General features: G+C 41.2%; 1 protein-coding gene across 1 annotated transcript; it reads right to left on the minus strand.

The window, feature by feature from the left end:
* Positions 1 to 952: 952 nt before the first annotated feature.
* On the minus strand, positions 953 to 26313 carry RNF13 (ring finger protein 13). Its single transcript, XM_052686730.1, has 10 exons — positions 26203 to 26313; positions 21477 to 21600; positions 18804 to 18884; positions 16557 to 16682; positions 15356 to 15443; positions 11804 to 11894; positions 11550 to 11655; positions 8881 to 8974; positions 3076 to 3156; positions 953 to 2374 (listed from the first exon to the last, which is right to left on the minus strand). The coding sequence occupies exons 2-10, from the start codon at positions 21588 to 21590 to the stop codon at positions 2010 to 2012; spliced, it is 1146 nt and encodes a 381-aa protein (XP_052542690.1). The 5' UTR covers positions 21591 to 21600; positions 26203 to 26313; the 3' UTR covers positions 953 to 2009.
* Between the last annotated feature and the right edge of the window lie 82 nt (positions 26314 to 26395).

Below are 26395 nucleotides of genomic sequence, written 5' to 3' on the forward strand. Positions count from 1 at the left end.
CAGTTTAGAAACATTATTACCTGCTGCTTGCATTTTCTCTGTATAGAAGGGAGAGCAGCAGGTAAAACTGATTCTTCTTTTACTTTTTGTCATCACAGCAAATACAATAACCAGGGTTACCAGGTTACAGCTGGTATAACCATTACCAGGTAATGGTACACATTACCGAGTTTACTTGTGTTGAAGAGATGCAGAACTGTCAGGTTCTGAGTAAACACATGCAATCATTACATATCAACAGCAGAAACTTTAAGACATCTTTCAGCACAGAAAAATTTCAGAAGTCAGCTTTGATATTTGACCAGAGACACATGCAAGACAAAGCAGTACCTTACACTGCAACACAGTTTGTCTTTAACCCACGGATAAACTGCCAGTGGCAGTGGTCTGAAGAGCCACCTTTTTTCCATTATTATCCTTTTGCTGGGCATCATTCTGAAAAATAAACTTTCTCTGCTCTTTACCAGTCCTTGTGAATCAATTTCCATTGCTAGGCTTAAGGAAGGAAGGCACATAGCCAAGCTATTAGATCAGCAACAGTAAAGGGAAGCATCTCACCCGTCATCTCCTCAGCCTAGGATTTGGTGCTTTCTGACCTCCAGAACACACTTGGCTGTAAAGGTGTCAGCGTGACAGGCAGGAGAAAATATCAGCGGTGTTCTGGTCTTCCTTCTCCCCCAGGTTGTGCATACAGACCTGGACTGACTCAAGCTTCTCAAACTAAATGAGCAAACATTAAGGTTTTCATTGCAGCCTATCCCACTGCTGGTGTGTTGTCAGCACACAGCTCTGTGCTGTGATACACGGTGCAGTGCAGCTTAATGTTACTAAGGATGCTCACAACTGCACGTTACAGATCTTTAAAAATACTTCAACTGTACACAGCAGTAAGGACAGGCAAACACAGGATGAATTTAAGTAATGTGAGAGTTAAATAAATTCCTTTTGATACTTAAAGTGGAAAACATGTTTATTAACATTCTTTCAAGCTTTCCTTATTCAAGGCCATATAAAAAAAACTCTGCATTTGGATTATACATGTTTTGTTACTCTCTACATAGTTACAGAGGCATTATATATAATTTACTTTTCTCATGATACACTGGTAAGTACTGAGCTTTGTTAATCAGGTATTTGAAAGGAACAATTTGTCTATATACACAATTTATCAGACTAACGTAGCATAAAATGCTCTTCAGTAAGAGGTATATGAATTGAAGATCAATAGAATACTTACCTAAAATTCTATGTGGAACAAAACCTCCTCTGTTTTAGTCACCCCCTTCCCCAGCTCCCACATCATCACTGAACAGACAGACCATTCGTCGCAGTAGCAAACAAAGCTAAATTAACATGTTAACAACAGATCTTATTTTGTGAACTACTTGAAACTAAACATACATTCTAAGTTTCTTTACCCTAGGAACTGCTCAACAGGACAGCTTACACTCAGCTATTGTGGCAATCTTCAAAGAATTATTTGGAATCACTACTTTACGATGAAAGTGGAATCTCTTCTGCTTTCTTTTTGATAGACCAGCATACAGCACCTGTTCTATGCTTTGTTTGTCATAGTGGTGACAATTTTTGGAAAACTCTACACAAACATGCAAACAGACTTTTTTGTTGGGCTTAAGGGGTAACACCTACCATACACATAATAAACACTGCTATCAGTATGACCCAGCTGCAGCTACAGAATTATTTCCATCTAAATCCCATTTCAGCAGATACCAATGTTTAAAGTAGCCTGTGTGAGATTTTTATTGATAGATGCTATTAACGTTACTCATTAGCACTGTGGAGTCCAGTTAAACGGTCTTGAGAAGACAAAGCGTGACTGAATACCTGAATCAAAAATAAATCTACCTGTGCTGATTAACCCATAGAACAACTACATGAACCGCTCCTACTGAAGAACCGGGTGGATTAAAATACATCACCTACATAAGTGTTTGTGTTGCACAGCCTCAAGAACTCCCTCACTCGTTCGCTTTTCATGAGGAGTCTCAAACAGTATTTGTCACTCTGTAATCCCTTTCATCATTGGGCTGGAGCTGAACTACTACGCTTTCTTCACTCGCTCCATTTTCTGCATCACTGCTATCAATGTTGTCATTGTCATCTTCCTCGTACTCGGAGGACTCGGTCATATTCTGATGGGAGTGCGATTCTGACAGAGCCCCAAACGACTGAGTGCTCACTGAGGCTAACGGTCTGAGCAAGGGGGTATTTTCAGATACTTCGTTTTCTTCTTGACTGCTGTCTGTCTCAGAGTCAGAGTCCCCCTGAGAAGGGACCACTTTCTGCTTACAAACAGGGCACGTTTTTTTTGTTTTTGTCAGCCATGGGTCCACACACTTGCAGTGATATGCTGTTAGAAAACAAAACATGTGTCATTATTATCTAATTAAGAAGGACAATTTAACAGAAACACATCTCGCAGATTAAGTAAAACAGGAATATTATGGAATTTAACTCAAAACAGAATTTTACGTAGAAATTCTCTGGCAGTTGGACTGCCCATTCTTGTGTACAGGACACCTAGCAGTTGAAGATCTAGGACCTACGCAGTAAGGTAACAACTCATTTCCTCTACTGCATGGATCTGACAGCAGTCCTGCAAAGGGCCACATTTGACAAAATCATCACCACTGAGTTCTGAGTGCAGCCAGGGCAGAGCCCTTATGTGGCTTCAGGACAGGCTACATCCCATCATTCCGGCTCTCTGTCACTAGTCATGAAGTTACATCGTTTGATTGTCCTGGAGAAAGTGAAAGCCTACTTTCACATATGGAAATAGGAACTCCAGAATCTGCTTCCCTATTCAATACAGACATTTAGGGACAGTGTCAAGCTCAACGTTTTTTTCTTATACACATCCAGAGAAAAATGCAGACTAGTAGTGTTAGCCCTTTTTCCTTTTAAAATCAACAAAAAAAGTTTGCTCTTTTCCCAGTTTGCATATGTGCTCAGGTAAAATAAGCAAATAAAATTGTAAGTCTAGATCTCCAGACATGGCATTTTAGATAGCTATTTTAATGCAAACGCCAGACCTGAGGTGCAGCCGCTTACCATGAGAGCATGGAAGGATTCTGAGCTTGTCTCCATCCTCATATTCATCCAGACAAATGGCACACACATCATATTCATCTCCTACAGCACATGAGAATCTTTTAACTTCAGAAGATTTGCAGTAAGGCTCCCAACACGCGCGTATAGGTTCTCTTTCTGTTTCATTAATCTTCCTGTCCTTGCAAGGGGCAAGTTCTTGGATGCTACATTGTTAATTTACTATCTGTATTCCCCGATTAGGGCTACAGCTCGTTCACTTTCCCACCATATAAATTAAAATAAGAAATGTTTTCAACTGGGAGAAGTGCTCTCTCTGCAACAGTCAATCATCCTTATTAAAAGAAAGATGAAATTATTTAAATTTAGGATTCATGTTACCACACAGGTACTAACTAATAACTTATTCAGAACATTTTGATGAAAAATAACAAAGAAAAAATAAAGCAAAATAAATAAAAGCAGTTTAGTTATATGAGAGAATTTACATCACTGTGCAACTAGATACGCTGTTGTCAGTACTGACATTATGTGGTGCTGTGGCATATGATATGACCAAACTGTAAACAACTTTTAGCATTTTTTCCCCCTTTAAAGGATTTTACAATATGGTCTTTCATCAGTCCAAATCCTTTCAATTTTCCTGGAAGATGCTGGCCCTCTGAAGTTTCCATTTACAGCAGCAGTTAATGCCTCTTTCACACATAAGTTAACTGCAAACAAAGCCGTAAAACACCAAGTCTCAGCATCAACATTCTCTTCCAAACATGCGTGTCCTTGAATATTCGAATTCAGTATTTAGACGTAATACTTGTCCAGAACTGGGCACCACTGAAAAGAGCTGTTTCTGTCTTTCTGCACCCTCCCTTCACGTATTCACACTGGAGATATTCTCGTGAGCTACTCTGCAGGCTGAGCAGTCCCAGTCTCAGCCTTTCTTACAGGAGAGATGCTCCAGTACCTTCTTCACCTTCAAGGCCATTTGCTCAACACAGCCTTCCAGATGTAGACTCACCAGTGCTCATGTTAATATCACTCTCCTTAGCTTTAAAATGAAATCCCACACCTTCACTGTTACTTGGTGGAGGTACTGTGGTACAAGAGACACTTCAGCATAACTTATTCCACCTGTGTGTATGGATATGCTGTTACTACACAATAAGCACTTGAGACAGATGATTTCTAACACAGTCCAGAACTGCAGCAGTGTCCAGGGCTGCACTCCCCTGACAATGGCCCACATGGAGACGCCCAAAGGAGGGTGCCAGAAAGAAGTCAGGCTGGCTCAGCTCATCGTCCTGTTGCGTCCTCCCTGTCACACAACCAGAAGCACGTGCCAACAAACAGAGCTGCAAGCTTTCTTATCACTTGACTAATACACCTTTGGTTGAGGGACAGGCTAGTTCCAGGATCAGGTGATCTAGTGCATGTTTGCACATGCTGTCCTAAGTGCAGTCATCCACTCACCTGGTACACACCTGGTACACACTTTGTAGCAAAGGGAAGCACCAATAATTTATGACCCTCTCTGCTGAAAGGATGGACAGCCCAGATACTGCCCGAGATCCTGGGGCACGACCCAGAGATTTGTTCACTGGGAAATGCAACCTGCTGCAGAGAACCTGCTTCAGCAGCAGGGTTGGACTCCATGATCCCAGAGGTCCCCTCCAGCCCCTACAGCTACTGTGCAACAATGCACGTTCCGAAAAAAGTGACCTTGGTGAAGCAACTGTTTTCTCAACAAGACACACGCTAAAGTTCTCAAGCACAGAGGCCAGAAATGACAGCATTTTGGCTAACTGCAACAAAGACATTTCCCTTGCTCTCACCGAGGCCTTGTACCCAGCCAGGCCTATCTCATCCCACCTTCACAAGGCTTCTTTCACTGCACAGTAGGTTTGAACAGGCTCTGAGCCCAATGGCTTCACCTGCACCTGCCAAGCTCATCAGCCGAAGTCCATCTGCTGAATTTCTCTAGGTTATTAAAGAAATTAATTAGCACCATTACCTGATCCTGGCTTAGGGTAGGAAGGCAAAACCTACACAGCAGTGAGCCTGCAGCACTCTGAGGCCTGTACGCTTTCTCTGTGTGCCTCCATCACTACTTTCCAAATTAACACCCGAGTTTCACCCCCATGACTACACTGACAGCAATAGCAGTCACCTCTGCTGCTGCAGACTTTCACAAGCAGGCATGTTAATCACTGCTGAATGTGCACTGCCAATGGTGCTATGTTGACAAGTTGCATTTTGTAGCTGAGAATTTGCTCTATCAAAAAGCATTATTGTGTTCTTTATGTCTGTTGCAGTTTCCATGGAAATAAATAGGAAGCATTACTTCTGGAGTGACCTAAGTATCATGCTTAAATAAACTGCAAATGAAACAAAAGTCTCTCTTACTTGATACATAAATACAGTGTTTTCAGAAGTACAGTTACCCATCACATACAGACCACAGCCGTGTGCTGATGAGCACCAGAACGCAATCTGCCAAGACTTTGGCAGTTTTCTTTATTAAGCCTACACTGTACTGTGCAATCAGGCAAATGGGTCAGTAATGAACAGTAATTAGACCAGTTATAATCCCATTTGCAGGAAAAAAAATATCAGTTTAGGAATAGTACAGAACGGTAATTACTCTGGAACAGATTTTTTAAATCCATTCAGATACCACTATTGACATTATTTCCCCAGTTTCTGCATGTATCAATCTACATACACAGACACGTATGTGAAAGCTCAACAGCCATGATAGTCAAATATGTTTTTGCTTAAAAACATTTTTACAACCTATTACTTGTCACACAAAGAGCTATTTTTCCCCTCAATGCACACACAAGTCTGACTACCCAAAATTAAACCCTTATTTCAGACTTAAAACCAGCTTCACTGAGTCTTGTGGGTATAGCAATTCCAAAATCCCATACAAAGAGCTTTATAGAAACCACAGGGTATAACATCTATTAGCTTCCAATGAAAGTGCCTAGATTCTTCTGTGACGGCAGTATTGAGGATAAAACTCAACTGCATATGCAGTTCTTAATTCACTTGCCACAATAGTTTATAAAATCAGTATCATAAAGTCGGTTCAGTTCCGCGCTCATCTCAGTAGGAAGAGCAAATGTCTTTCTTTCTAAAGAGATGCAAACATTTCTTGATTCCGTGCAGTCCTTGTTTCTTTTTGGCAAATATCCGTTTCCTTCCAGCACACTGTCAAACTAAATGTATTCTCACAAAGTATGGATGTTTAGGATATTTATCTGGTACCTAATGGGTGCCTACTGTACTCCACTGCCCACAGAACACACGAATTTGTCCATATGCAAAAGCATGTTTTTCTGAGTAGGATATATCTGTGATTATGTTACATGGACTACAGGTAATTTAAGTATCACACGAAATTAACAACATGCACTGAAGCCAGGAGAGTTTTCATAAGCACTTAACTTCAGCTTAACTTGCAAGTGCTCATTAGTGTAATTGTGCTTTGGAGCCAATTGAGGAAATAGTCACTTAATGATTTTACGTGATGCTTTTTTAGCTTCTACTCTAGATAGAAGCAGTGAACCAGAAGTAACTTCTTTACTGTAAGGGTGATGGAGCACTGGAGCAGGTTACCCAGAGAGGCTGCAGAGTCTCCTTCTATGGAGATACTTAAGACCCATTGGACACCTACCTGTGCAACCTGTTGTAGGGTCCCTGCTTTAGCAGGGGGGTTGAGCTTGATGATCTCTTGAGGTCCCTTCTAATCCCTGCAATTCTGTGAACTTTCAAACACTAAATTATTTAACGCTAAATAATTTACAGTAGATGAATAATGATTGTTTGAGAGAATAACAGTGCTACCAATACTTTCTAAACACTTTTTTAGGCTGATTTAGTACCCAACTTAACCATTTCCATCAATATTAACACACAATCACAGTACATCCTAAGCTGTAAGGGACCCTTGTGGATCACAGAGCCCAGCTCGACTCCACACAGCACCAAAATATCTACATCTGAGAACAGTGTGCAAATGCTCCTTGAGCTCCAGCAGCTCAGGGCTGTAACTGCTGCTGCGAGGAGCCCATCCACACCCACTGCCCCCAGCTGAGGAACAGGAGGGAGCTGCAGGCCACCATGAAGCCACCAGAGTGTCATCCTCTCTGGGCTGAACAAACCCAGCGGCCAGTCCAGTCCTCATACGCCTTGCCCTTCAGACCCTTCCCACTTTTGCAGCCCTCCCTTGGACTCTAATAGTTTTGTGTCCTCCCGATATCATGGTGCATGAAACTGCCCACAGTATTACGCAAACTGTGCTGACACCACTCTGTGCAAAACTGCTCATATATCATAGGCCAGGTGCAGAAACTCTTGAATTAAGTCTAAAAGCTTTCTGTTCTGTGTAAATCACTGAAAGCAATCATTACCTGGATAAGCCAGGTTTGCTTTACAACCAACTGAGCTCTGAACAATTTATACTGTGAAAGATTCAGCAAAAAGAGGAAGAATAAGGAAAATGCCAAGTAAGTTATTTTCATGCACTTGCTACTTAGTCGTATAATCCTGAGATAGTTATTACACTGCACACATGCACATGCTATCTGACAAACACATTAAATGACTTTCTTGAAGCCACATGCTGATGGATTTCTTGCTCTTGTTTTTCTTTTCTACTTTTTTTTTTTTTTTTTTGTATTTTTGTTACAATTAATCTTCAGAGGAAATCACTAAAAGGAAGCAAAATTAATATTCTCATGGTAATCTTTTCCAGAATTAATTTTAAATCCATAGCAACAGATCATTATAGCATTATCACTTTTTTTTTTAAGGGTTTTTTGGGATTTGGTTGGTATTTGCTTTTTTCCACCCCCCAAACGAGGCTGACTAACATTGTACAGAAACCTGTATCCACTCAAACTGAACACCTGCTTTGCACAAACTGAAAGCAGCATTATTAATAATGCAGGGTGGCTTTATCAAGGGCAAAGAATAGCAAGCAGTTCTACCCTTGAATCCAAGCATATCCTCTAATGTAGTATTGATGCGTGGGCAAATCCCTGTTGACATGTGTTACATAGAAATCAATTAAGTACTCTTTCCAGCTTTTCTTCTCATAGGTTGCAATAGATTGTTCATGAAAGCAACTGGATGGTAAGATTTAAAAACAATATAATGTTCTTCTACTTTTAAAAGCCAACAGACTGCTACAGAGAATGACTCAGGACATTTTTGAAATTTAATTAATAAAATAAACTTGCTACAGATTTATTTCTTATCTCATTGTTCTATCTTGAATACAAATGATTTTTAGAAAGAATCACAATAACAAACACTTTGGCACTCAGTTTGAACACTCTTGCCCTCACAGAGGTACTGGAAGTGAATGAAAGGAATGCTCCTTTGGAAAAGCAGTGAATTTAAACCCCCGAGACAGCTTTGCTTTTACAGTGTCTGTAGCATCAGGCATCTTACATACCATTAGTTTTTATCCAATTCCAGATAGATTACAGGCGTAATCTACCACAGTGACTGACTGCTGTTGTCACTTTAATGAGAGCAGCAAGGAAGATCTGAGGAATTTCTGTACAGACTTTGTGAAATATTTTCACCCACAGCACATATGTGGTGTCCACTCTGCTTCTGCTGAGGAAATGTTAGAACTCTGTTCCAGTGAGAGCAAGATCAAGATACCTTTTCGTGTGTGCTTTCACCCAAACTCCATTACCATTTCTCACATACTCAAAATTATCAAAATCCCCCAATTAGGGATATTTTGTATTAAAACAGTACGTTCTAACTAGACAAATAAAACAATCCACTTGCCTTTCTTAAATTTGTGTATGGGAAGTTTCTTCAACTGATCCTTCCTCAGCCGATTCCTTCTTGCCCTGTGTCTGTCTTGCACAAATTTTGTGATCTGGAAACATGAGACACAAGGAAGACAGTGTGAATGGTAAGTTAGAACAAAAGAACAGTAAAGGTTTTGACTTGAGAGCCTTTGTCAGAAAAGGAACTGACACTCAAGCTGAGTCACCTTTTGTCTCATCAGAAGGATGAAGACAAAGCCTAAAGGACATCTTCGATTACCAGAGCACTCGAAAGGGAATATACAGAATTTTCTTCGGAAGAGAAGAAATAAGAATAATATTCTCTCCATAAAATAGTGGCTATTACTGCAACCTCCTACTGAGGTACAGTGGCATAGAGGCACAATTCAGGGCTAAATAAAATTTATTAAGCTTGACTAGTTTTGCTAACAGCAGTTTTAAATTATGATGAGTTCCTCAGTGGATTATTCCCACGTTCATCAGTCCTGGTTTTACACTGTAGCCTGGGGAACAGGATAGAGATTTACTTCAAGCCATAGACTCTCTCTGTCTTCAGCCATACTGAAGATTGTTTCCATTTTCTTAGTAGTCCTTAATCCCATTTCCATTCATTTTCTAATCCTGACAAGTTACATGACTCAGTTTTTCAAATATGAAAAAAAAAAAAAAGTGTCCTTAACCAAGGCAAACACACTGACATGTGTGACATGGCTGACAGCAGCACAGAGTGAACATTAACATTACGGAAATGTAATTGTTTTCATTCAGAGTAAGAAAAAAAGAAGTCCAGCTCTTAAGTTCTTAAAAGCTAAATTTAAGAGAATCTGTATCTACGGCTTCTGCTCAAAGAAATTATTTATGCCCTGAATGCAAACACTTTAGAAATTTATCTCATCCACGTCACATGTTTAATATTGCATCTTGTTACAGTCAGAAAGATCAACACAACGGAACAGTAATGTATGAGATGTACTGACAAAGGGACTAATGCAACTGAAAGGTGCTAGAAGGAGAAAAGGACTGCTTACCCACCTCCAAAGATCTAGGCTCACAGTGTAAAACTCCACAAAGGAGGGATCTCCAGAAAGAGCTCCTTCCCCAGCGGCAGTCAGCCCTTAAATGGGGTCTAAGAGCTGTGCAGCCAGGCTGCAGCCCTTCCACTCACACCACTGAACTGCCTTCACCTGAGCTCCCAGGGCTCACCAGGTCCTTTCCCCAGGAGCTCCATCAGTGGTTCAGGTGGGGACTCAGCAGTTACCATACACATCTGCTGCGGCAAACTGCTATTTTTGTGGTGAGTGGAGCACCTGCAGTTCTAAAGATCAATCTTTTGGGGATAATGAGGAATGGTTGAGGTCAGAAGGGCAGTGAAAACACTGGTGGATTTTACATTTTCTCTAATTGATCACTTCTCCATGGTTTTTTGAGAGCTGCCACGATTTTAACTCCAAATGTGCTCATGAATTTCAACTAAATACACAACTGATAGCATAAACAACACTAACACAGAAAGACATATTTCAAGAAAATTTCACGGAGCAATTGATGCATTATTTTTTATCAAAAGAAAAAAAATCTCGCAATCTGGTCAGAGATTATAGAACCACAGAATCACAAAGGTTGGAAAGGACCTCCGAGGTCACTCAGTCCAACCATCCACCGATCACCAATATTTCCCCACTAAACCGTGTCCCTCAGCACCACACCTAAATGTTTATTGAACACTTCCAGGGACGGTGACTCCACCACCTCCTGCGCAGCCCAATCCAGCACTTGACCACTCCTTCAGAGAAGAAATTTTTTCCTAATATCTAACCTGAACCTCCTAGGCACAACTTGAAGCCATTCCCTCTCATCCTACTGCCTGTTACGTGGGAGATGAGGCCAACCCCCACAGTGCCACAACCTCCTTTCAGGGAGCGGCAGAGAGCCATAAGGGCTCCCTTGAGCTTCCTCTTCTCCAGACAAAACAATCCCAGTTCCCTCAGCTGCTCCTCTCAAGACTCGTGCTCCAGACCCCTCACAGCTTCACTGCTCTTCTCTGGACACACTGAAGGCCTCAGTGTCTTTCTTGTAGCAAGGGACTTAATGCTGAACATGGTACTCAAGGTACTCCACTGTCAAGTACAGGGGGATGATCAGCTCCCTGCTCCTGCTGGCAGCATGCCCAATTGAGAACCTCTGTAGGTAGGATATATATTGTAAGATATATACTATATACTGTAATAGGCTCTGAGCTTGCTGGCTATTACTGTACCTGTGTGAAAAACCAGTGCGAGACCTGTGTTGTGGATCAGTGAGACTAATATTAATTAAGCAACACCAGGTTGGTGCAGTGGGACATGTTCTCAGTGTATGAGAATGCACACTGTTCTTTGTGGAGTGAAAAGGGAAAAGCTTATGCAGTGATAAGAGTATCAGTGAGGACAGTTCTTTGTAAGCTGTTGCACAGTAGGTAGAACCTCCTGATGTCTCCTGACTTTCCTTTCCCAAAAGTCTCTGCTTATCATACTAAGAATAATAAAGAATTATAAGTAACAGCAGTACAGTTATATACAGCACATACAGCTTTCACTGTTTCTTTACTGTGTCACTTGATTTAACTTCAACAAGTGACAATTCTGTGACAATCTAGAAAGGATGTTACTAAATAGAGCAACTTACCATAAATATGACAATGAGAATAAGGCAGATCCCTACTATTATTAGAAAAGGGATTAAGTAGTACTCCAAAGGAAGACTGAACTCTGGGATCAACACAACGTGGCCACTGTAGAGAGAAAGATAACAGTTGCTAGAAATGTTAGAAAATAATAAACTGTGAATTAAAGAATAAATACAATGAAAAAACAACAACCACCAGGATTAGCATATGATTCAGTGCAATCAATAGCAAATCGAGCCATGGGATAACTTACCCCTTTTCATACGTAAATTCTTCTTTAAGAGAATTGGCTGATGCTTCCCCAATGAAGACAGAAGGAATGTCTATCTTCTTTAAAATTTCAACTGCATAAAAAGGAGAATAATAAAACCACTATTATAGACACTGTGGGCACTCTTAAGATGTTAAGACTCGAACACCATGACATTCTCACAACATGAGGATACATTTTAACGTAATAACACAGACTGATGCACATGTATGCTAAATTTTTATGTCATATAAGCATATTTTTCCTACTGAATAATTTACAGGCATTACTGCAGGTATATAAATCAAAATTATTAATTGCATTTAAAGGGAGCATAAAAAAAGTATTCTGACAAGAACGGGCATCGGAGTATGTTTAACTAGAGCATTAGTTCTTACTGAGTCATGTTACACATCATCCAAAATTTCAGGCAACTTATACTTTACGATCTGATATGTACATTTTAGTCACTTTCTTTCATTCTTTTCACCCTAACCATTAACACACACATTGGAAAGGTCAAAAAGCAGAACAAATTTCACATCTTTACTTCAGCTTCAAGAAACCAAATGGAAGTGTCTCTTCCTTTTCCAGTTACTAATGAAGATTAATAGCAAACTTAGAGGATGAAACTCAAATGAAAAATTATCAAAAGGTCAAGTCCCTATTCTAGAAAGTTTATTTCCTTGGCTTCAATTTATGCTTATCTGCACCTCTAAGTCAACATCAAAGTATTCAGGTTCCACAAGCAAAAGCACACATCGCTCTATGTCTCTCCACACTGCTCAAGTGCCTATTTGTTGTATCTTGTTCTACAGTTGACTTCAGAGTGAAACCCGAAAATAAGTTTCGCATGGGTTGAGAACTCATTAAAACCACATTCACGTAGCTTTCTGGACTACTCTGGACTACTTCCACTTAGTTTGCTGACTGTTAATTTCCTAGTTTGCTCAGTGGTGTTTCTACTTTGAAAGAGTTTTGATTCTTCCCATTTACATTCTTGCTACACATTTGATAGCCTTCAAAAATCAGACAAAATAAACTCCTAAGAGAAAATCAGAACAGTGGGTCAGACAAAAAAAACATATAATAAAACCAAAACATCATTTTGACTACAGAGTACAATAATGTTCTGAGGAGAACCACTCCAAGAAAGGTTAAGTCAGAACAGCTAGTAACAGTACAAGCTTTTCAATTTAATCAGGAGGGCTTTAAACTACAATTGTCAGGGCAGGGCTCCTCAAATCATCCCACGTTGAGGCTGATGACAGCGATGGGTGCCCTGGGCCTGGAGTTGGATCACAGGCCAGTAAGACAGCACCAAAGATGCAGGATAAGGGAACTCCAATTGGTAAATCAGCCTCAATGGGAAACCATCTCAAATGCCTGTACATCAACGCATGGAGGATGGGAAACAAGCAAGAAGAGTCGCAGGCGTGCATGTGCTTACAAGGCTTTGATGTCATTGGCATCACTGATGTGTGGGGGGATGGCTCTCATGACTGGAAAGTAGGAATGGACAGGTATGAACTGCTTAGGAAAAACAGGCAGGGGAAAAAGGGGAGGAGGTGTTGCCCTCTACATCAATCAGCTGGAGTCCATGGAGTTCCACCTAGGGATAGATGAGGAGCTTATGGTTTAGGGCTAAAGGGAAAGCAGAGGAAGGAAACGTGGTGGGAGTCTGTTACAGGCCACCCGACCAGGAAGACCGAGTGGATGAGGCCCTCTGTAGACGGATAGGAGCAGCTTCATGTTCACAAAACACAGTCTTCCTTGGGGATTTCAGTCACCCCAGTATCTGTTGAAGGGACAACACAGCAGGGCACCAGAAATTTTAGGGGTTCCTGGAACATGTTGATAATTTCCTCTTCCAAGTGGTACAGAAACCTATATGAAAAGTTGCTATGCTGAACTCTGTCTTCACAATGAGGAGGGGATGTTGAGTAATGTGAAGCTAAAGGGTAGCCTTGGTTGCAAGATGGGGAAGATCAAGATCCTTTGGGCATCAAAGAAGACGCACGGCAAGCTTGTTATTCTGGACTTCATGAGAGCGGACTTTGAACTCTTCAGGGAACAGCTTGGCAGGGTGACACATAACAAAGCCCTGGAGGGAAGAGGGGCCCAAGAAAATTGGTCAGTATTTAAGGACAATCTCCTTCATGTCCAGAATCAGTGCATCCTGAGAAAAAGAAAGGCAGGCAAGAATGTCAAGAGGCCTCCATGGATCAACAAAGAGCTCTTGGACTTACTGACACACAAAAAGAAAGTCTATAGGGAATAGGTTATCTGGGAGGATTACAAAGAAGCTGTCTGCAGTCAGGGATCAGGTTTGGAAAGCTAAAACACACATAGAATTAAATCTAGCCAGGCACGTAAAGGGGAACAAGAAGAAATTCTGCAGGTGCATCAGTGATAAATGGAAGACTAGGGAAGATGTGGACCCTCTCTGGAAGGAAACCGGAAACCTGGTCGCAAGGGATGCAGAGAAAGCTGAGGCGTTCTATGACTTCTTTACTTCAGTCTTCACAAGCAAGGGCTCTTGCCACACCACCCAAGCTGCAGAAAACAAAGGTAAGAACTTAGAGAAGGAAGATCTGTCAGCTTTAAGCGAAGATCAGGTTTGAGATCATTTAAAGAACCTGAAGGTGCACAAGTCCATGAGACCCAATGAAATCCATTCACAGGTTCTGAGGGACCTGGCAGACGCAGCTGCCAAGCTACTATCAATTATATTTGAAAGATCATGGTAGTCTGGTGAGGTTCTTAATGATTAGAAAAGGAGAAACATAACGTCCATTTTCAAGAAGAAAAAAAAAAAAAAAGATCCACGGAACGACAGGCCAGTCAGTCTCACCTCTGAGCCTGGAAAGATCACGGAGAGGATCCTCCTGAAGGCCCTGCGAGTGGGATGTGCCCTGCCTGTAGTGAAGGGCTGGAACTAATGATCTTGAAACATCCCTTCCAACCAATTCTATGATTGTATGATAAAACCAAAAAATTGAAAAATACATACGTGCAATATGTATTTCATATAAAATAAGAATCCATTTGCTCAAGGAATAGAAAAATACATGCAGTGGTGCAAGAGCAAAATGAAACAACTAAATAGTCATATTTTGAAATAGGAGTTCTTCCCAGGAGTACAGGGCTTCTTTTTGGGTTTGCTGCTTTTGCTATTATCCACATCAATCACATAAATCTATCTCACAAATCAAACCATTTAACTCAGAACAGTTGAACTATAAATTAAAGGAAAACAAAAGACACAGTCAAGAGAACATACAAACTTAACATCACAAATAACACATAAGAACACATATGTTCTTACCCGGACAGTTCTTATTTTAAAGCATTCAATGCAGGAACATTTTTTGTTTTGGTGGTTGTTACTTTTAATGTATGTTTTTGACTATTTGTTGGGGCTCATTTGTTGTTATTGTTTTTTAAGTCACAGCTCATCGTAATACTTTGAACAGTAATACTCATGTAATACTGTACACTCTGGTAGGTGAAATGATTTTCAAACAGGAGAGAAGAAGTGATACCTGTACTTACTGTCGTTGGATCCCATGCTTATGAGGTCATCAGAATCAACATTGTGAACTATAGCTGCCTTGTATCCAGCTCTCTGTGCATTTAAAACCTGTAAGCCATACAACATATTTGTTAGTAAGAACTGTACTTCAGAATACACCAGGTATATGTGCAGGAAGCTATAAACGTTAACAGAATTTTGTTTTCCCTTATAAAACAAGTATCACCTTGAAAATAAAATCATCCCCGTTACACAGAGCCCCAAAGAAACAAACACCAATTGTGCACTAGAACTCAAGAATTAACTCATTTTTAGAATACATATTAATATGATGATACAGATTCAGGAAATGGTCTTTTATTGCATGGTAACTTTCCACTACAAGAAAACTATAAATAAAATTATAAATATTTTACAATATCAAGCTGTTCTACCTACTAAAATAATTCCCATCCTACCACTCATGAACAAGTGCCTGTTTTTGCCTGGCACTGTTTCCTACTCCCATCAACTGTGACCCTATCATTGTTCACTGAGAGCTGCAAGAAGGTCCAGCTATAAAAACAAGAACGAAACATTAAAACTGCTTATAGATTTTAGGTCACATCAGTTTTCTAACCTCCCCTGTGACCCCTGGCTACTGGCACAAGAAAAGGCAGCAAAGAAGGAAGCCTTTTTACACTGACCGATAGAACGAGGTAGAATGGTTTTAAATTAAGAGACAAGATTCAGGTCAGATGTCAGGAGGAAATTTTTCATTGAGAGGGCAGTGAGGCCCTGGCACTGCAGCCCAGGGACGCTGTGAGTGCCTCATCCCTGGAGGTGCTCAGGCTGGATGGGGCACTGGGCAGCCGAAGCTGGTGGGGGTCTGCCAGGCCATGGAAGAGGTGGGGCCAGGACGGACTGTCAGGTCCCTTCCAACCCAACCACTCTGTGATTCTATGATTTCCCTTCAAGAAAAGTCAATACTGCTAATGGATGCTTTATATGACAAAACTGCAGCACCAGTCACCTTTATTTGCCACACATGCTGGCTCATGAACAAGTAATCTTAAGCTAAATCATAACATAAGGCTTTATTTGCCTTAGATCTTTTGTTTGCACAAGAATAAAATTCTCCCTCCCTTTCACACCAGTATCGACCCTATTAACTATACTTATTTTTCTAAGCAACACCAAATTCTTAGAAAAATAAATACAACACATACATATGTATATTACCTTGATATCGAAGTTGCACTCAAGCCTTCGAATTAACACAATAAAAGCAGTGGACGAGTTGTCCCTCAGTGGAGGGGGGGCTATAGGCTCACATGCATTCTCTGGTTTTGAATTTATTAGGAATCCCTGAAAAACAGTAATGGAATAATGTCAGCTTTGTGCCTCTTTAGCTGAACTAAACAGTTTTCAGACAAATATAAGGAAAGAAAACAGTATTTTCAAATAATAGCCAAGCAAATTCTTACTATCAACTTAGTTCTACCACTGTGAAATTTCTGCTACATCTCTATTAATTTTTATTTATCAGAATCTTTCTATCTATAATATTGAAATCTGGGAAATCTGAAAGTTAAGAAAAGTTTTTCCACTTATTTCAGCTGAAGTTCATAACTCGGAGTTTGCAGTACAACCCTGTACAAAAAGGACTGTATGCACTACATCAACATTGTGGAACTACTGTCCTAAGACATACTCAGAATTATAAAACTGAAATGTAGAAGAATTAACACTGGTTGTGTATAGAGAGAAAAATCCATGATAACAAAATGAGCACTGCATGAAAATGTTAATGTTACCTGTACACAGAAAGTCTGATCAAATCTGGTCATGCAAACCATTACTCCCCATATCAATTACACTTTAAGTGCCACATGTGTGGAACTCCCCTTTGAATAAAGCTCACTCATCACCTTCTATCTGAGAGGAAAAAAAAGGGCAGTCCAGTCTCAAGCACAGTTATATCTCAGGATATGCATCTGTAGAAAGCTGTGGACCAAACTTCCAAAAAAATCTGAGGATGCAGACACAAACTCAAACTGTCACAGGTCAGTTCTGCAAGGGAATTATCCATGGGTGTCATCATAGCCCAAGGCCCATGCAAGATAGTTTAAATTAGTCTGTAATGATAGTCAAAATGCATAGGAATGTGTTGCACTTGAACTCATTTTTACTTCTACACAGGTGACCACGTCTGTCTTAGTTAAGGTCTAATAGTTAAAAAGGTTAGAGCCCAAGCTCCTTACAGCTATTTCTGATATATTACATTGGTTCACTCCTAGGGCAATCACTTAATCGCTCTGCTTCTCAGTTCAGTCAGTAAACAATACCAGCTTTACCTACATTTCTCCCCATAACAAATCTTGCTAGACATGAAAAGAAAGTCCTGCTGAAGCTTCATTTGCAAACAAATTCCTACTGTTAGACAAATTCTTACATTAGTTTATTCTTCACTGTGATAGGACACCATGCAGTCAAAAAGGAGCCCAGGCTTGTATGACCACATCAGCTTCATCCTTGTCTATTTTTTAACTCACAAGCATCGCAACACCAACGATGTCTCACAGCCAAGTTTTAAGGCCTTCCATGTCACATACAGAAGGAAATGGAAAGCAGCTCTCTGCCCTCATCTGCTATTCACCATCTCCACAAGCACACAAATTATAGCAATTCCCCTTCACTGGAACTGGGAAGATTGCGTGCGCAAATGTTTATGGCCTAGAACTCCCACATAAAATAAATGCAAATACATCTCAATCAGAAATATTTACTCATACACTGTTAAAAGCAACAGCCAAACAAGGTCCTGCATTGAGCCAGACCCTCTGCAGCCACTTCTGTAATAATAAATAAAAATAATGAAGGGTAAACTTTGTGTAAGAATTAAACTGTTTGGATGGCTATGCTAAACTGCCTTTCAAGATGATAACTGCAAGTACAGAACAACCAAAAGGAAAGTTTATCTGAAATGAACAGCCTTACCAATGCTGACTGTCAGAATGTGATCCTACAGAAGGTAAATGGTTCACATCACTGCAAAGATACTTTTATCAGGCAAGCAGAAAACATGCAGCATAAGCATCTTCCTGGAATTGAAAAAGCTTCAGCTACAAAATCTCAACCATAAACTTACCTCAGAGGATAACTTACTTACTACCTCCTCTATTTTATTTTATACAGATAAAAGTGAGGGTTTTTTTTCCCACATCAGTTACTTACTACTGCCATTAGAATGGATGGACATCTACTACCACAGCCATGCAGAAAAAGCAGAACTTGTAGCTTTCATAGGCAGTGATGAAAAGACATTTGTTCTCCCTTCCTCATAAACAGTCCCCTTCAACTTCATCTTCAGCAAGATCTACTTACTGTGAATTTCATTCATCTACACACCTTACATTTGAGATGTGTTAACTACAGTAGACATGCAGAACAGGACATGATTCGTGGTTTTATTTGTTTATAGAATACCTTCAGGCCTTCTGCTGGCAGTCTGTAGCCAAATCTGGCAGGTAGATCATCAAAGGTCTGGGTTCCATTTTCGAAGTTATACTACAAGAAATAAATTTTAAAGAAAATTCAGGTTTGCAACAGGATGGAGCCCTGGGCAGCCGGGTCTAGCATTAGGTCAAGAGGATGGTGGCCCTGCCTGTGACAGAGGGGTCGGAACTTCATCCTTGGGGTCCCTTCCAACCCAAGCCGTTCCATGATTCTATTTGTACTTACTCTTGTTCATAAACAATTTTTTCTTTTTTAAAGATAAAAATATTTATCAGAGATAGGACCTTCTGAAAGCACATCAATGAAGCCATAAAGTTACTTTTCCACTGGACTTTCACTCACACAGCAACTTCATTCTTTTCTCATCCAGTTGTCAAAACAAGGAATTATTTAGTAAGTAATAAACCTGGGCATTAAATCTCCGTCTACAACTCAAATATCACCATGTTTGCAAAACAGAAATCTCAACAGCTCTACAGTTTTCTTCTACGCAAACAATGAGCTTTCAACTTCCAAACAGAGGAATACTGTAAAGACCTTCAATCAGTGGAAGCTTTGTTTCCTCCTTCCTCGTGACATCCTTCATAGCTGTATGAGTTGGTTAGCAATGGAGAATCCAGACAATAAAAAGTAAAGAACATACATAAGCTGAAATCTCATCTCAATTAAGTAAAATAAATAAATGCACAAAATCAGTTTCCTGAAAAAGCTGTAAATTCTACAGTAACTGCTTATTGTATCATAAAACTGTTACACATGATAGTCAGGAAAGAATCAAGATTACCTCGGGAGAAGGTATTTCACAATTGTAAGATTTAGACATGGGAACTCTAATTAAAATAGAAAAAAAAACACTATCATGATCTACCTTAATTCTTTCAAAAGGAAAAGATTTCAAAGAAGCTCCCTTTCCACAGACTTTATTAAAGTGGAAGGGGAAAAGGTAGCAATAGAGCTGAGCTCAAAGGACAGGCACTTGTTTTGTGTAATCAATCGCTTCTACAACCTCTCCCCTGATCTTCCATCCTGAAATTAGGCAGCACAGCTCTGTGCCAGTGAGCTGTCCTCACCATTCACTCACTCACTACCTCCAAAGTGCTCTTCCTGAGCTCATGTCATGCATGCTATCCCCTAAATTAATCACAAGTTTCAATTTAAGCTAAGAGGCAGATAAAAACATACTTATTTTTATCCCCCGTGAGAACAAAGCAGCATAAACACAAACCTAAACCTGTAAAGAAAGAATTTCTTTGCTAGGCAGACCAAAAGATTTGCCTGGAACTTTACCCTTGAGACAATCATTAACCCAAGAAGTCTTTCAGAATCATAACTTATCTGTATGCCTTCAATTCTCCTGAGCATTTTACCGTCTCCTTTTCAAACAGCACAGTTTTAACAGGTATCTGCTTCATCCCCTCAAATCCTGTTTAACAGACATTCTCAAAACAGATCAGTCATTACCCAAATATCCCAGAATAAATCCACTTCTTTTTTTGATTGCATTATTTTAGAATAGTGCATGCTGAAGCTTAAACAGAGAAATTAAAGTAAGCTTCAAAATATTTTTTCTAAGATAGGAAGTAGCAAGCATAAAAATAAATTTTATTATGAACAGAGGAAATGTGTGTAAATTAGAAAGAAAGGAGGAAAGAAAGATCAAGTCTGCAGTAGAAATCAAGTTTAACATTTCACTGCAGAATGTCAGTGTCACAACAGCAGTTATCTGCACTGCTGCTTAGATTTTTTCACCTACAAAACATAACAGAGTAGTAGCAATTTCAAGACCCAAATTACACAACTGAGCATTCATGAACCCCACGTTACCATGATCTCACGTACTTTTACTTGAACACTTGCTTCAAGGATTTTCACTCCATTCTCCTGCATTAACTGACATGACACTAACACATATTTTGGATGTCACTGGGACTGGCAGAGAATACAGATATTACAGCATATAGACAGAATTGTTTCAGTGGAATAGATTGAATTATTTCTATCCTACAAATGCACAGCTTCCTCCATAAAAGTACAAGACACATGACATTGGTCACTGCCAAGGAGTGCCCACCGTAGCACAAAGCATCCTTAGCCTTAACACTGCGAGTTAAGTTCATTAATCAGCCTTACATCACAAACAACACAAAGACTATTTAAAACCCGAAAAATATCATTCTCATTATTTAAAATACGTACACATGTAGGCGCAGCACCACAAAAGCTTCACTGACAAAGCTCCAGCACAGACATAAATAATACTAGCCATGGGCAGAATATTTTATTTACTTTATTTGGATAGAGTTACCCTACAAAATGGCATCCACCGTCAAAACAAATTGCTACCTAAACCAAATAACCTAAAGCAAAGAGATTTATAACATGCCATAGAATACATGTTCAGATTGGAAGTTCTTACATGACTTTAAAGGAATGAAGTGTTTTCACTGTGGGGCATCTGAGCACACACCTGACAGATCATTTGAAAATGGAAGGTTTATTTTGGTATTGAACTGAAACCTTAAGGCAACCCTCTTCCAAATGAGCCATTACAAAATTTACTGCACTTACTCATTAGCAGATTAATTTAGAACAAGATTCAATTCTACAGATTTCACCTGTGGAAAAAAATATTCTCACACTTACCGCTAAAATATCTGCCTCCACTGGTAAGAGATTCAGGAAAGCAAATAGCTGGACAGTCACAATAGTGTATATCTGTGTGGCAGACAACATCAGCATTCCTATTGACAACAGCATATTTCAATATCTGTAAAACAGTGGGGGGAGGGGGGAAAAAAAAAAATCAAGCTTTGTAGCAATACTTTCCTCTGCCATTTTACTGAGTTCTATCTGTCAGCTAAAATCTGCCCTCTAAAAGAGCAAGAAGATATTCTGTCTTCACTTTTGAGAGATAATTTTTAATTTATATTACTTTAGAGAGAGAAAAGAATCCCATTTACCAAGAGCATGTAACCTCGACAGGACTGCCTGTGCAAATCAAAAGTTACAATAGCACTTCAAAAAGCTTCAGGAAACAAGTGACAACGTAAGTGGTACAAAGAAACGAACACTCAGTGTTGCTAATTACCCTTAGACATGCTTAATTCTAATATTCAATTCTTCTAACACAAACATAAGCCATCAAAATTTCTTAAGTGCCTGAAGTAATTCTACTAAAAACCATTTACTCTGCAAAGCTAATTTCAGTAGGCATCAACTAACAGCAAACTGTATTAATTCCAGGGAAACACACGAGTGGGTGAGGCACTGCGTGAGCAGGATGGTAACCCAGAATTCAGGTGGTTCAGTGTCCTCTGAAGCATGAGCATTTTTGAGACCTTTAAAAAACAAATACTCTTTAAAGTATTCTCATATGCTTATCAACAACTCATAGCATTAAAAAGAAGTTAATTCTGCTTTGTTAATAAATTTTCAGCAAAACTGGCAGCAAAAGGAACAACTTATCTCTCTGAAAGCAGGAGCAAGTTTGCAAACAGAAACAGTTCTCTCAAAGTGCTGATTATCATTAGTCAAAGAGGAAAAGAAAAAAAAGCAAGAAGCAGCGGTAAGAGGAAATAAAGCCATCATTTTGGTATTACGCCTTGCCATACAAATATGGCTTACCCACAAAAATATTAAAAATGCAAAACAAGAGCCTGTAAGCCTTTCCTGCACCAGCAATGACACTTGCTTCCCTGCTGAAGTCACCGACTTCATCCTATTAGCCCCACAAAAACACAAACGTGTAACGTGGACCAAAGCTGCGGTATTTGATAAATCCCTTCACACACAGTGAGAAACGGTGCCTCTGGAAAGCTTTCATCCAAAGTGCTCAATGCTGTGGGCCAGTAACCCACTGCCACTGTTTTGGTCTGTAATATCATCTAGAGGCGACTGTATGAGATTCATTCACAGTAAGCTGAAAATTCTGCTATCTACATTGGAAAATCAAGCACCCAAAAACTTGGCAGGAGGGCAAGAGGGAGAAGGAGGTTTCAGTCCTCCAAAACTGACTTCAGCACTTCAGAGCACACTGCCCTGCACTGAACAAAACAGGGTTACGTGGGGAAAAAAAAAACAAGCCTGCGATCAAACAATCCAGTTATTGACATACAAAGGGCACACGGGCACACGGAAGGCGCACCACTGGCCACAAATGCAGTACCTCCTCACGTCTCAGCCCTCGACTTTACACGAGATGCACCTTTTAATACTTTTTACTTCAAAGATTCCTACCGTTTTATGTTTTTCCCACTGCATGCAGTTAAGTGTGGCTTGACACAGCTTTGATGCACGCTGTTGAGCAAGCTGAACTTCAGATGGGCCGCTGAGAGGAGAGCTGACATTTCCAGGGAGCAGAAAGCAGAGCCTGCACGAGGGACTGCCAGCTGCCCGAGCTCCTTCCCCATCCCTATAAATTGCATGTGAGAGGCTTCCTTCCTGTGCAGTGCTCCCAAAACAAAGGCTGGCTTACTGCCATGCCAGTGTACAAAAATTATACATACATATATAATTAAATCAGTGTTTGGTTTCTCTGCCTCCTCGCTTATTTTATGACTTTGCTAAACACTGTACTTTCTCAACTTTCATTTGGCAAAATAGAACTCATCATCAGTGGACAATTTCACTGAAGTGCTGGTGATACACGATCTACTTCAAAGAAAGCTGATCTATACAAGCATTTTACAATGCTTTAGGAGTATTTTGACTTGATGGATGTTTTCTAGATTTGGATTATAAAATAACTTATTATAGCTGTATTATAACAACACTGCTGTCTGCAGAACATCTCAGAGACCACAACTGCTTTCATTCCTGCACCTCACCCTCTTACAATCCAACCAGGTGCAGCAGAACCACCAATTCCATACTGCAATCCAACCGGACCACTGACATCATCTGCTGGATACAAACTTCAAAAGGAACGACAGAACTCCATCAGGAAGTTCATTCCAAACAACGCTACTAGAAGAAGGGGCCAACATATTTTTAGCTTAATTTTTTTCCCATTTTTCTTCAAAGACGACCATCCTAAAACAAACCTCTTTAGCATAAAGAAGAGCAAAGGGGAATGACCCCCACTCAGCCTCCCCCATCACCCTGTACTACAGCAGCCAGGAGGGCACCGCCTGATCATCACTGCCTCCCAGAAAATGTGTCCTCAGTCACAGCCCCATGACTACGTGCACAGCCAATGGTGGTTAGAAGCAGGAGGGAAGAACCAGCCTCTCTTCTAGATGCCCTTCCCTGCAAAAGCAGAACTTGACACCAAAGATCACAACCTCTGCTCCCCCCAGACAAGTTTCAGCTGACAGTTTCTTCTAGTAATATTGCTATGGCCACAATCCAATCTTTAAAGAGACAATGACTAGCTGCTATTCAGACACATGATGCATTGTGAAACTTCTAACTGGTTAGAAGAACAGAAGTTACAATCAAAGGAACTTGTAATGAATTACGAAATATGTGACTTTTTATTTCCGAATTACAATTTTCTGGCTTCCCAAATCTGTCAGCCCCAGCAACAGGAACATCTGTGAAACTGGAAGAGTAAAAGGGTAACCTTTTACTTTTTACCAAAAAAATGGTAACCGTCTTAATGACAGAAGTAACCACACACTTGAAACTATCACAGTATCATGCATACAGAAAGCACTAAAACAGCATTAAGTATCATTACAAAATAACAGAAATAAAGTTGCTCATACTAACAAAATACACATATAGCCCTCTTCATCAACCAGTTACACACAAACTCTTCTGAGCCCAAGAATTACTGCCTCAAACACATCTCAAAAAGCCCTATGCTTCAGGAAACTTCACAGCTTATTTGTAGACCACAGTCTTTATTTGAGTAAAGCAACTTACACCGTACAGAAATAGAAGCACATGCAATTAAACACTAGCTGCAAACTACACAAATGAAGTTTAACTTCTCTTGCATTAATTCGGAGTGCCTACACGTGTTTTTCTAGACAGGGTTCTCATTATGTAACTGTGGGAGTTTCAGACTGCTTCCCACTTCGCATTCCAGAACTTGCAAAACACACTGAGCCTGAGGAGCTGCACACCTCCTGATGGAACAGGACCATCAGGTCCGGAGTGGGGAGGCAATGTGCTGAGGGCACCACAGTGGCCATGAAGCTCCTACATGAACTTCAAATACATCAGCCAAGGCATTTCCCATAAAATAAGGCAGAAGCAGTATTTTTGACTTCACAATGGATAATATATTTCTAATTAAACTTTTTATGGAAGCAGAGAGCGCAGTATTGCTTCTCATTTTAATGAGGATCTCACTGTGTTACAAATACCATCTTTAAACACCAGCAAGCTGATTCCCAGATCAGAATGTGTAACCTGAGGGAAAAATGCTCTTGTAGCTGCAGTCCCTGCACTCTGTCAAAAGCACCGCGTCACACCTGCCAGCACCAACAAGCTGTGGGAACATCAAGAAATGATTTGGTGCTGGACGCTGAGCTGACAGAGCACCCGGAGCTCCTGCTGGCTATTCTCAAACAGAGATGCTCTAAGCACGCGTAAACATAAATGTTCAGAAACACATTTTTCAGTCCAGTTTCCTTCACAGTAAAAGGCAGCAAAGCGCAATTCCCTGCCTATACGTTTATGATCACGTCTCAGTTCTTAAGAAAATACTTGTTTTAACCATTTAGCAGAAAAAAAAACAGATCTACATTTAATAGCCTGAAATTCCATCTCCGTGCTGCACAGGATTACAACGCTCAGAGAAAACGCATCAGAGTCCGCCCCGCCACAAACACAGCGACGGCGTCTTCCGCGTTTTCAGCAGACTGCTCTGTCCGAGGCTTCCACAACCCAGCAGCGCAGCACACAGTTGCACAAACGCCATCACAGCTCTCATGTATCTCGGATACCCCTACGCCGCGGCTTTCTACAACCCAACGGCAGCCCATCATCATCAACCTCCACCTCCCCGACCCGAGGCTGACAGGACCCAAACCCGCCTCGCACAGACAGCCCTTCGCGCTCAGCTCCGGCCGCCGCAGCACCGCTCCTCCCCGCCGCCGCTCTCCTGCGGTCAGCGCCCCTCCCCACCGCCTCACCCCAGCGCCGGGCCGCGAGGAGCTACGATACGGCCCCGCGCCCAGCCCGGCAGCGACCCGCAGAGGGCTCGTGCCCCGTCCGGCCTCCCTCCGCCGGCCGACCGCGAGGCGCCGCCCGGAGCCGCAACGATACCGCGAGGCGGGGCGGCCGGGGCGGAAGCGAATAGGCGCTGCGCAACGAGCGGCGGGCTCAGCGCCCACGAACAGCCGCAAAGCCGGGGCGCCGCGCGGCGGGTAGGAGCCGGGGAACGCGGCAGCCGCCCCTGCAGCCTACAACCCCTCACCTGTGGGGCCGGCACAAGGCCCGGCGCCAGAAGCCGAGAACCGCACTTAGGCCGCCTCCATGGCGCGCTCACCTCCGCCCAGCGGCCGCGGCGGAAGTCCCGCCCCCAAGGGCTGCGGCGGAAGTCCCGCCCCCAAGGGCCTCGCCTGCCCGCGGCATCCCATTGCTCCAGCTGGACGTCGCTCAGGTGCGGG

The sequence above is a fragment of the Tympanuchus pallidicinctus genome, unplaced genomic scaffold (assembly GCF_026119805.1).
Source record: "Tympanuchus pallidicinctus isolate F22 unplaced genomic scaffold, pur_lepc_1.0 scaffold22, whole genome shotgun sequence".
In the NCBI taxonomy this organism is placed as follows: domain Eukaryota; kingdom Metazoa; phylum Chordata; class Aves; order Galliformes; family Phasianidae; genus Tympanuchus; species Tympanuchus pallidicinctus.